Source organism: Pistacia vera, unplaced genomic scaffold, assembly GCF_008641045.1.
Source record: "Pistacia vera cultivar Batoury unplaced genomic scaffold, PisVer_v2 Contig429, whole genome shotgun sequence".
NCBI lineage: Eukaryota > Viridiplantae > Streptophyta > Magnoliopsida > Sapindales > Anacardiaceae > Pistacia > Pistacia vera.
Genome location: NW_022196256.1, coordinates 116255 through 128748, shown reverse-complemented (window position 1 = coordinate 128748; position 12494 = coordinate 116255). Strand labels below are relative to the sequence as shown.

General features: G+C 37.4%; 1 protein-coding gene and 1 pseudogene across 1 annotated transcript; both read left to right on the top strand.

Moving 5' to 3' along the window:
• The first annotated feature begins 431 nt into the window (after positions 1-431).
• Positions 432-3527, top strand: LOC116143304 (pentatricopeptide repeat-containing protein At2g15820, chloroplastic-like). The gene is made up of 2 exons (XM_031428764.1): positions 432-1027; positions 1610-3527. Exons 1-2 carry the CDS (start codon positions 500-502, stop codon positions 3464-3466), a joined length of 2385 nt encoding a protein of 794 aa, XP_031284624.1. The 5' UTR covers positions 432-499; the 3' UTR covers positions 3467-3527.
• Positions 3528-8688: 5161 nt separating this feature from the next.
• On the top strand, positions 8689-10822 carry LOC116143311 (annotated as a pseudogene).
• The last annotated feature ends 1672 nt before the right edge of the window (positions 10823-12494 follow it).

The window sequence follows — 12494 nt, the reverse complement described above, 5'->3', positions numbered from 1 at the left end:
GGGAGGAAAATAAAATTATCTAAACCTCATGGGACCGATCCTGGGTCTGTGGGACCATTCCTGACCAGGGCTAGGGCCTGGTCTGGGTCCTGATTTTTCTCATGGGCCTGAGACTGGTCCTAGGCCCATGAGTGACTGATCTTATTTAGGACTAGTCTTAAATGGGCCTAGGTTTGGGCCTACAAGGGACCGATTCCTGTCCAACTCTAGGGATAGAGATAGAGAAAGAGAGAAAAAATTAGGACAGAGAAAAAGTAGAATAGAGGGGACAAGAGAATTCGTCGAGAAAGAGAGAGAGGGTTGAGTAGTCAAACCATTTTATTTCGGCAAAAAGATACTCTCGTAAAACGTCAATTAATATGAAACCAAGGAGTACCACATAAGTTCATATTTATTCAAAAATGCAAACTTAAGTATAAGAGTGAAATTGGCAAGCCCTTGAGCCCCCAAGCGAGAAGAAGTTTGACTGACACGGAACTTAAAACTAAACAAAACGAACATGCTTTCAACCAACCCATTCAACCCGACTCAAGCCCTCACTTCGCCCGTGCGCACCTCTCTTTCTCTGCTCCGCTCACTCCCTTTCTCCCTCCACTACCACCGCCACCACCTCCTTCGTCTCCCCACCGCCAAACCCCGTTACTTATCTCGCTCCTTTGCTGCCGCCTCTCCTCACAGTACTTTCGTCGAACACCTGTCGACCAGCGAAGAAACTTCAGAAGAAGACGACGCGTTGGGCTACTTCAATGAATCTAACGATATTCACAATAAATGGTCTTTGAATTTTGATGTTGGAAGTGAAATGAGGCACTTGGGTGGGTCCGTTGTGGAGGTTAAGGAGCTGGAGGAGTTGCCTGAGCAGTGGAGAAGGGCCAAGTTGGCTTGGTTGTGTAAAGAACTGCCTGCTCATAAAGCGGGGACGCTTGTTAGGATTTTGAACGCTCAGAAGAAGTGGTTGAGGCAAGACGATGCCACTTATGTGGCTGTTCATTGCATGCGGATTCGTGAGAATGAAACTGGCTTCAGGGTATAGTTTATTGCTTATTGATTGTTAATAATTATGTCAGTGCTTGTGCTTCTTACTTGCAAAGTTTTTAATTGTAAAATGTTTGAGTCAGTTGTTGAGGCTCTGTGATTTTGTATTTGCTTGTTAGGTTGGATGATATGATTTTTTTTATTCAGGTTGGAGTTTCACGTTCTGTTACTTGAGTTAATATGCATAAGTTTATGGGATTTTATTGGGGTTTAAATCTGGAATTCTATCGGGGTTTAAATTGAATGGGATTTCTGCTTGTTAACTTTGAATCACTGATGTAGTTTGCCATTGTAAATGGTTGTGTTTCTGATATCCACAATCCTCATGGGAAAAGTTCGCATGTGCAGAAGAATTTAAGCTTGAAACAATGAAGTCATATACATGCCTTGTTTCCCGCAAGTTCTCTATGACTTATGTTTGTTGGACAATTGGGCCGTTTATTATTTTCTGTTGTTATATGAGAAATCAAGTAGATGAGCACTTTTTTCTTTTTTGGTTATTTGACCCTGCATTGTGGGTTTATAACTGTATCTAGGGTTTTCTTGTTGAAAAACTGTTGGTTAAATGTTTCAGGTGTACAAATGGATGATGCAGCAACATTGGTATCAATATGATTTCGCTCTTGCTACCAAGCTGGCAGATTACATGGGTAAGGAAAGAAAGTTTTCCAAGTGTAGGGAGATATTTGATGACATAATTAATCAAGGACGTGTGCCCTGTGAATCCACATTTCATATTTTGGTTGTTGCATATCTGAGTGCACCGGTTCAAGGTTCCTTGGAGGAAGCATGCAGCATCTATAATCGTATGATTCAACTGGGAGGTTACCAACCGCGTCTTAGTTTGCATAATTCTCTCTTCAGAGCTCTTGTGAGCAAACCTGGAGGCTTGTCAAAACATTACCTTAAACAAGCTGAGTTTGTTTTTCACAATCTGAACACATCAGGACTTGAGATACAGAAGTTTATTTATGGTGGATTAATTTGGCTACATAGCTATCAAGACACCATAGATAAAGAAAGGATAGAATCACTAAGGGAAGAAATGCGGCAAGCAGGAATTGAGGAAGGCAAGGAAGTGCTATTGTCTGTCTTGAGAGTTTGCTCAAAGGAGGGGGATGTGGAGGAAGCAGAAAGAATTTGGGTCAAACTAGTTGAATGTAACATTGACATCCCCACTCAAGCTTTTGTTTATAAAATGGAAGCTTATGCGAAGGTTGGGGAGTTCATGAAATCTTTGGACATATTCAGAGAGATGAAGGAGCATCTAGGTTCTGCTAGTGTTCCAGCATATCATAAAATCATAGAGGTGTTATGCAAAGCTCAGGAAACAGAACTTGCAGAATCCCTTATGAAAGAGTTTGAACAGAGTGGTATGAAGTCACTTATGCCATCTTACATTGATCTGACAAATATGTACCTCAACTTGGGCATGCATGACAGATTAGACTTGACCTTCTCAGAGTGTCTTGAGAGATGTCGACCTAATCGAAGTATTTACAACATTTACTTGGAATCTTTGGTGGAAGTTGGTAATCTAGACAAAAGTGAGCAGATTTTTAACCAAATGCTTAAGGATGAAATGATTGGTGTTAACGCTAGATCATGCAACACCATTTTACGTGGATACCTCTCTTCTGGAGATTATAAGAAGGGAGAAAAAATATATGATCTGATGTGCCAGAAGAAGTATGATATTGAGTCCACATTGATGGAAAAAATTGACTATGTGTTGAGCTTGACCAGGAAAGTTGTTAAGAAACCTGTAAGCATAAAGTTGAATAAAGAACAACGAGAGATTTTAATTGGTTTGCTTTTAGGTGGTTTGTGCATTGAATCAGATGAAGGGAGGAAGAATCACATGATCCGGTTTGAGTTCAATGAGAATTCTGGTGTGCATTCAATTTTGAGAAGACATTTATATGACCAGTACCACGAGTGGTTACATCCTTCTTGTAAGCTGAGTGATGATGGTCGTGAGGATATACCATATAGGTTTTCCAGTATCACACACTCATACTTTGGTTTTTACGCAGACCAGTTTCGGCCAAAAGGTCAGCCCATGATTCCCAAGCTAATCCATCGGTGGCTATCCCCGCGTGTTTTGGCATACTGGTATATGTATGGGGGACACAGAACATCAGTAGGGGATATCATATTAAAGCTGAAGGGAAACAGCGAGGGTGTTGAGAAGGTTGTCAGAGCTTTGAAATCTCAATCTCTTGATTGCAGAGTAAAGAAGAAAGGGAAAGTGTTTTGGATAGGTTTCATGGGAAGCAATTCTTCATGGTTTTGGAAACTAATAGAACCTTATGTTTTGGATGACTTGAAAGAAGGTGTCCTTCTCAAAGCAGGCGATGATACCTCAGTTTATAGTGGATCTGATTCTGATGGTAGTGTTTCCGATCACAGTGATGAAGAAAATTTGTAGAGCTTGTATTCTATGTATTTTGTATTTTTTTTTGAATTTATATTAAAATTATCGAAAAAATGGCTGCTATAAGAATATATGAATTTAAAATTTTTATTCAACAGATTTTCACAATTTTTAATTTTTAATACAACTTAAGAGAAATATATTAAAAACCTATGAAAATAAATCATTTTTGCAATCTTGATAATAATTAGGTGGATTTAATAAAATGAAATTATTACAAGAGTAAACGACTTTTTCTCACCTAAGGTTTGCCTTAATAATGTTTTCCCACTCCAAGAGTTTCAAAATACCAATTTATTATACAAAGTTTATATTCTGTTTACCACCCAAAATACACTTTTGGATTTGGTGGCAAAGGAGAGCAAACTCGGCTCAAGTTGTTGGGGCTTTTGAAGAGGGAATGTTGATAAGTCTTTTGGTGGTGGTAAGTTGGATTTTGGTGGTCGGAATTGGTCAAATCTAAGTTTGGAGGGGTGACGACTACACATTCCACAAATCGTTCGATTGTCAACAATTGGCAAAGTTGATAGGAGCAAGGTTTGAAGGGTTTTAATGAGTGATGATAGAGGAAGAGAATGGTAGTGGTATGATGTCGCAACGATGTCGAAACCGGCCAATGATTGATGGAGTTGGCGGCTGCACACTCATCGGCCGATTAAAAGGTAAAATGGTCATAATATTGTTATAGACATAAATACCCCAATCCAATTAGGGATGGGCGCGGGCTAGGTCGGGGCCGGGGACCCCATTCCCGTCCCTGATATTCACTCCCATGACCATCCCCGGGCCATCCCCAACCCATAGGGATGGAATCACTCCCATCCCTATCCCGGCCCATGAAAGGGGCTTCACGGGGAAATTCCTCTTGCGGTGATTTTCCCCCCGAACATAATTAAATATATCTATATCTAATCTTAACATAAGTTATTAGGTAAATTGATTAATTATTGAATTGTATGAAGACTACTTAGTTAACCCTATTAATTAATTAATTTTTTATTATATAATATATATATATATATATATAATCTTAATATAATTTATCAGATAAATTGATTAATTATACAATTGTTTGGCCTTTTTCTTTTCTAATCAAGAAAGACGAAAAACCAAATCTTGAGTGAGATTTGAATCTATCCGATCGTTGGCATCATAGAAGTAAACCGAACTGGGCAAACTAAATCACTAGTAGGCCACAAACTCAATTAATAGATCATTCCAATTTCTTGCTGGCTACTTTCTTCCAACTAGTTGGATGTCTTAGAGAATCGAGTTTCGGATATATCGGTTCTATCCAGGATATAAAGAGATATAAACATAATTTATCAGATAAATTGATTAATTATTCAATTGTATGGAAGCTTAGGCTTAATTAGCCCTGATAATTAATTAATTTTTCACAAAATTAATATAACTAAATTAAATCTTAATATAATTTACTATGTAAATTGATAAACTAAATCGATTTAAACTCTAATTTTTTATACAATCTTGTAAAAAATATATATATATATAAAAAATTTTCAATAAAAGAAAGTGGGGCTCCATGGGGCCGGGTCAGGGATTTTGTTACGACCATCCTCAGCCCTATCTCTGATATTTCCATGGATTCCCCGCCCATTCGGGCCGGGGCAAACGCCCATCCCTGCATCCGATTCACCTGTCTTAATTACAATGGCAATACTAGGTTATTACTAACGTGACCACCACCCAGACACTGGTTAAATAATTGGCATAACTGTCATATTATTGATGAGAGAAATCTACATAGTTTCATGAACACAATTACAAGAATCACAATATCATAAACCCGGTATATAATAACAAATAAAAAAGTGGAAACAGTTAAAATAATATAATAGAAATCCATTTACCAATGAAATAGACTTCCAAATTGAGAAGTAATTTTTCTTTTTTTTTTTTTTGGTGAATTGGGTGTTTGGGCTTGCTGCGCGTATTTAGTTAATCTTTAACGACTAGGTAAACCCTCCAATGACCATCCTTATTAATAACTAATGAAAATCGAAATTAAGATCTCTGAGTAATACACTCAAGAGTTTCTATTGCCATGCCGACCACTCAAAGGTGGTGGAGAAGTAATAGTTGATATTGTTAATATATAGTTGACAATAGTTGGGCTTTTTTTTTTTTTAAAAAGTGTTAACAGGCAAAGGAGAGTACTAGAAAAGTCAGAATGTGGGCTGAATAATTAAAAAAAAAAAAAAAGTTTATATGTTTTTGTCTTGATAGAAGAAACGTTATGGAATGTGAGAATTATCCGTCTTTATTTAGAAAGTGGTTAAGAATAGTGTCATTTTCAATTGTGGTGGTGGATTTTCATAATACTATTTAGATTTAGAGAGTACAAAATTATTGGTTTGCTGGAAAGTGGTTCCTTCATAGGTAGGAAACTAAACCACTTTGCCCCTTCGCATTGCCCTTCTGGCAATGCCCATTTCCAAATGGAAGTGTTTTATGTGTTTTTCAAATAAAATAGATGTTTCTATACAAGCACTCCCAAACACAAGTTTAGTCGAGAGACAGGCAATCATGGGATTTTCACGTATGATAACGACGTTTATATAACATATCATTATATTATTATCAGCAAATAAATCGTGTAATAGGAGTAAAGATATGTACGAGTCGAGCCGAGCCAAGTATTGTGATGAACAGTAATGAGCTTGAGCCGAGTTTGGTCGAGCTTCAATATCGGTGTTTGAGCTCGAGCTCTGAGTATTAAGGTACGCTCGAGCTCGCTTAAACGAGCCGCTCGAGCTCGTGAGCCTGAAGAGTCGAGCTCAGCCCGGATCGAACTTGGCTCGATACTGTTCACAAGCGCTCCAGCTCGAGCTTGGTTCGACTGGCTTCGAGTCGAATTCAAGCTTTCGACGAGCAGAGTTCAAATAGATCGCGAGCTACTCAACTCGTGTCTCATCCTAAATAGGAGTGTTAAAAAATTTTTTCTAGGTAAATTGTTATTAAAGAAAATTGGGTATCTGTTACGATAGATTGGATGTGGTATGCATGACATTAAAGGTGAGCATGGGTAAAAGGCATAACTGGAACCGACCCCATAGGGTCCAGTTCCGGTTGAAAAATTGGAATCGAGAATTCTCCGGTCCAGTTTTGGTTACGATTCCTATAGTTTTGAAACCGAAAACCAGAACCAGAACCAAAACTGAGGTTCGGATACCCATATAGGAATCGAGACTTATTGATTTTTGTAATTATTGGGGGTGTATTATAATTTTTGAGGGTGTATTTGTTATTTTTAAAAATTTGGGGTAATTGAAATTACCAGGTACGGGAATCAGAATCGAAACCTATGTTCTAGGAATCGAAATCGATTGTTTCCCGTTCCTTAAAAAAATATAGGATACCCGGAAACCATCACCCCTAAATGACACTACGGTCATATAGTTAGAATATACAAAGAGCGTATGTTCGTTTGTGTTATCAAAGTTTGATGAAGAATCATTTGTAATAGAATATGGATTTGCGTGAGGGATTATAGTCATATCATGTAAAATTTTGAAATAACGGGGTTAGAAGAGCCATAGCGCTGTTAACAAAATTTCAAATGCACTTGCTTAGGAAGAGATTACATGTCCACTTTCTGGCCCATTGTGAAGATAAATATGTCCATTTATATCAATGCCCGACCCGGCCCATTATTATTTCTGTGATGCCTTGTTGATGCGCAAAAAATTTTAAGAATTTCCCTAAAACGCATCCCGTCAACAATTTAATTGTTTTTTTTTTTTTTTTAGTGATCGGGAGTCTCCAAATCAACTTATACAGTCTCAACTAATTTCTCAGACCCTAAAACTATCAGACTGATAAGAGTTCCAGTGGTTATTTCTATCAACAACCGAGAAGAGACCAAACTCAAGATTTCTTAAGTAATAAATTACACCTAAAAGTCCGTATCAAATCACTCAATTACCCAAAAGTGAACAAATGAATATCTATATATATATATATATATATAATAATATATATATATAATGGTCCATTTTCAAACCTCTTAGGGGAGACAAAGAAAAAAAAATATTATTTGCAAAACTAATTTATCTCAATTAATTAAATAATTAATAAATATAAAAAATAAGGTGTGGATGAAAGAATATACTACCCTCCATTTCATATTAAGTGACGTTTTAAGACCTGCATAATTTATAGGAAAACAAATTCTTCTCCTCATGCTGATTCTTTACATGAAATTACAGTGGGAAAATTTTGATTCTCCCACTATATCCAAGAGTGAAACTGTTATTCAATTTAATATGTCATTTTCTTTTCTACTCCTTTCTTTTACTGCCGTCATTTAAAAGAAAAAAAAAAAGAGAGAGAGAGAAAGAGGAGATGAGGGACAGATAGAGCTGGGCATTTGGGACCGGACCCAAAGACCCAGCTTTAAAACTTAGTCCTAGGACCGGTCTTTGAGAGGACCGAACTTAGGAGACTTGGTCTCAAAACGAGACCAACCCTAAGAAGGAGGGTCCAGGCCTAAAATTTTTGTATTTTTTTAATATAGTCCTCTATCAAATTATATAAAACCCCCTGTTAATTTTAAAATAAAATAACTTACGAGGCTAAAATGGAATTTTACAAAATTATAAAAAATAATCTTCGAGGTCTAAAAAATTATAAATTTACCCCTAAAAATACTAAAACCCCTTATAAAATTTCGTTTACCCCCAAAATATAAAAAAGAAATTGAGGGAGGAAATAAATATCTAAACCTCATGGGACCGATCCTGGGTCTGTGGGACCATTCTGACCAGGGCTAGGGCCTGGTCTGGGTCCTGATTTTTTTCATGGGCCTGAGACTGGTCCTAGGCCCATGAGTGACTGATCTTATTTAGGACTAGTCTTAAATGGGCCTAGGTTTGGGCCTACAAGGACCGATTCCTGTCCAAATCTAGGGATAGAGATAGAGAAAGAGAGAAAAAATTAGGACAGAGAAAAAGTAGAATAGAGGGGACAAGAGAATTCGTCGAGAAAGAGAGAGAGGGTTGAGTAGTCAAACCATTTTATTCGGCAAAAGATACTCTCGTAAAACGTCAATTAATATGAAACCAAGGAGTACCACAATAAGTTCATATTTATTCAAAAATGCAAACTTAAGTTAAGAGTGAAATTGGCAAGCCCTGAGCCCCCAAGCGAGAAGAAGTTTGACTGACACGGAACTTAAAACAAACAAAACGAACATGCTTTCAACCAACCATTCAACCCGACTCAAGCCCTCACTTCGCCCGTGCGCACCTCTCTTTCTCTGCTCCGCTCACTCCCTTTCTCCCTCCACTACCACCGCCAACCCTTCGTCTCCCCACCGCCAAACCCCGTTACTTATCTGCTCCTTTGCTGCCTCCTCTCCTCACAGACTTTCGTCGAACACCTGTCGACCAGCGAAGAAACTTCAGAAGAAGATGACACGTTGGCTACTCAATGAATCTAACGATAATCACAATAAAGGGTCTTTGAATTTTGATGTTGGAAGTGAAATGAGGCACTTGGGGGGTCCGTTGTGGAGGTTAAGGAGCTGGAGGAGTTGCCTGAGCAGTGGAGAAGGGCCAAGTTGGCATGGTTGTGTAAAGAACTGCCTGCTCATAAAGCGGGGACGCTTGTTAGGATTTTGAACGCTCAGAAGAAGTGGTGAGGCAAGACGATGCCACTTATGTGGCTGTTATTGCATGCGGATTCGTGAGAATGAAACTGGCTTCAGGGTATAGTTATTGCTTATTGATTGTTAATAATTATGTCAGTGCTTGTGCTTCTTACTTGCAAAGTTTTAATTGTAAAATGTTTGAGTCAGTTGTTGAGGTTCTGTGATTTTGTATTTGCTTTTAGGTTGGATGATATGATTTTTTTTATTCAGGTTGGAGTTTCACGTTCTGTTACTTGAGTTAATATGCATAAGTTTATGGGATTTTATTGGGGTTTAAATTGAATGGGATTCTGCTTGTAACTTGAATCACTGATGTAGTTGCCATTGTAAATGGTTGTGTTTTGATATCCACAATCCTCATGGGAAAAGTTCGCATGTGCAGAAGAATTTAAGCTTGAAACAATGAAGTCATATACAGCCTTGTTTCCCGCAAGTTCTCTATGACTATGTTTGTTGGACAATTGGGCCGTTTATTATTTCTGTTGTTATATGAGAAATCAAGTAGATGAGCACTTTTTTTCTTTTTGGTTATTTGACCCTGCATTGTGGGTTTAAACTGTATGCAGGGTTTTATTGTTGAAAAACTGTTGGTTAAATGTTTCAGGTGTACAAATGGAGATGCAGCAACATTGGTATCAATGATTTCGCTCTTGCTACCAAGCTGGCAGATTACAGGGTAAGGAAAGAAAGTTTTCCAAGTGTAGGGAGATATTGATGAAATAATTAATCAAGGACGTGTGCCCTGTGAATCCATTTCATATTTTGGTTGTTGCATATCTGAGTGCACCGGTTCAAGGTTCCTTGGAGGAAGCATGCAGCATTATAATCGTATGATTCAACTGGGAGGTTACAACCGTCTTAGTTTGCATAATTCTCTCTTCAGAGCTCTTGTGAGCAAACCTGGAGGCTTGTCAAAACATTACCTAAACAAGCTGAGTTTGTTTTTCACAATCTGAACACATCAGGACTTGAGATACAGAAGTTTATTTATGGTGGATTAATTTGGCTACATAGCTATCAAGGCACCAGATAAAGAAAGGATAGATCACTAAGGGAAGAAATGCGGCAAGCAGGAATTGAGGAAGGCAAGGAAGTGCTATGTCTGTCTTGAGAGTTTGCTCAAAGGAGGGGATGTGGAGGAAGCAGAAAGAATTTGGGTCAAACTAGTTGAGTGTAACATTGACATCCCCACTCAAGCTTTTGTTATAAAAGGAAGCTTATGCAAAGGTTGGGAAGTTCATGAAATCTTTGGATATATTCAGAGAGATGAAGGAGCATCTAGGTTCTGCTAGTGTTCCAGCATATCATAAAATCATAGAGGTGTTATGCAAAGCTCAGGAAACAGAACTTGCAGAATCCCTTATGGAAGAGTTTGAACAGAGTGTATGAAGTCACTTGCCATCTTACATTGATGACAAATAGTACCTCAAACTTGGGCATGCATGCAGATTAGACTGACCTTCTCAGAGTGTCTTGAGAGATGTCGACCTAATCAAGTAAGATTTACAACATTTACTTGGAATCTTGGTGGAAGTTGGAATCTAGACAAAAGTGAGCAGATTTTTAACCAAATGCTTAAGGATGAAATGATTGGTGTTAACGCTAGATCATGCAACACCATTTGTGGATACCTCTCTTCTGGAGATTATAAGAGGGAGAAAAAATTATATGACTGATTGTGGATGAATTGTGTCGAGGGTGTTAGAATGCAATGATTTGAGGCAGGGCACTCTGAAACGGCCAAAGAAACAAAACTTATGCGAGTCGTCATTTTTTAGCCCTTCGGAGTTGTTTTGAGGGGTTTTTTTATTCAGTGGTCGTTATCGTATCACTTTTTACCTACGTTCTTCAATCATCTATTTATTGTTTTGGTATCAGTTTCTCGCTTTTCTGATGTTATTATTTTATGTAACCTTTTCTCACGTCGCGTTTGTGAGAAAAAGTTAGTAAGAAGTGTTTATCAGCATAGTATTAATCTACGATGAAATAATAATAAGAATGTTACATAAAATAATAACATATCAGAAAAGCGTTTTTTATGTAGGACCCATCGGATGAATTGTGTCGAGGGTGTTAGAATGCAATGATTTTGGGCAGGGCACTCTAAAACAGCCAAAGAAACAAAACTCATGCGAGTCGTCATTTTTTAGCCCTTTGGAGTTGTTTTGAGGGGGTTTTTTATTCAGTGGTTGTTATCGTATCACTTTTTACCTACGTTCTTCAATCGTCTATTTTATTGTTTCGGTATCAGTTTCCCGCTTTTCTGATGTTATTATTTTATGTAACTTTTTCTCATGTCGCGTTTGTGAGAAAAAGTTAGTGAAAAGTGTTTATCAGCGTAGTATTAATCTAAGATGAAATAATAATAAGAATGTTACATAAAATAATAACACATCAGAAAAGCGTTTTTTATGCAGGACCCATCGGATGAATTATGTCGAGGGTGGTAGAATGCAATGATTTTGGGCAGGGCACTCTAAAACGGCCAAAGAAACAAAACTCATGCGAGTCGTCATTTTTTAGCCATTCGGAGTTGTTTTGAGGGGTTTTTTCATTCAGTGGTTGTTATCGTATCACTTTTTACCTACGTTCTTCAATCATCTATTTTATTGTTTCGGTATCAGTTTCCCGCTTTTCTGATGTTATTATTTTATGTAACTTTTTCTCACGTCGCGTTTGTGAGAAAAAGTTAGTGAAAAGTGTTTATTAGCGTAATATTAATCTACGATGAAATAATAATAAGAATGTTACATAAAATAATAACACATCAAAAAAGCGTTTTTGATGCAAGACCCATTGAATGAATAGTGTCGAGGGTGTTAGAATGTAATGATTTTGGGCAAGGCACTCTAAAACGGTCAAACAAACAAAACTCATGCGAGTCGTAATTTTTTATCTCTTTGGAGTCATTTTGAGGTGTTTTTTTATTCAGTAGTCGTTATTGTATCACTTTTTACCTACGTTCTTCGATCATCTATTTTATTGTTTTTTCCGTAATTAATGAAAAATATTAAAAATACATTGAAGAGGCTTTTAATTCAAATCCCTGATATGTGAACAAAATTATTGCACAAATCGACCTAACCCTTTGAAAATTTGCAAGAATTGTCAACTCCATAACCAATAATAGCCCATAAACCTTAAATAATCTGCAAAAAAAGACCAATTGCGGGCCAAACTCCTGACAATATCACTCTCTCAAACGTGAAACTTCAACCAAAATAGCAATTCAACTTCGAAAGGGTGGCCACCAACATATTGAAGAAATCAAACACTTTGATTAATTTTTATTTTTAATTTCTGGCTAGTTGGTATAAATAAATGTAGCTTATCCAAAGATGAAGTCAT

Excerpts from the sequence above, each read along its gene's own strand:
- LOC116143304 (XM_031428764.1), top strand. The coding sequence starts at position 500 with ATGCTTTCAACCAACCCATTCAACCCGACTCAAGCCCTCACTTCGCCC. Across the intron at positions 1,028-1,609 it reads AGAATGAAACTGGCTTCAGG|GTGTACAAATGGATGATGCA; the intron begins GTATAGTTTATT and ends TAAATGTTTCAG.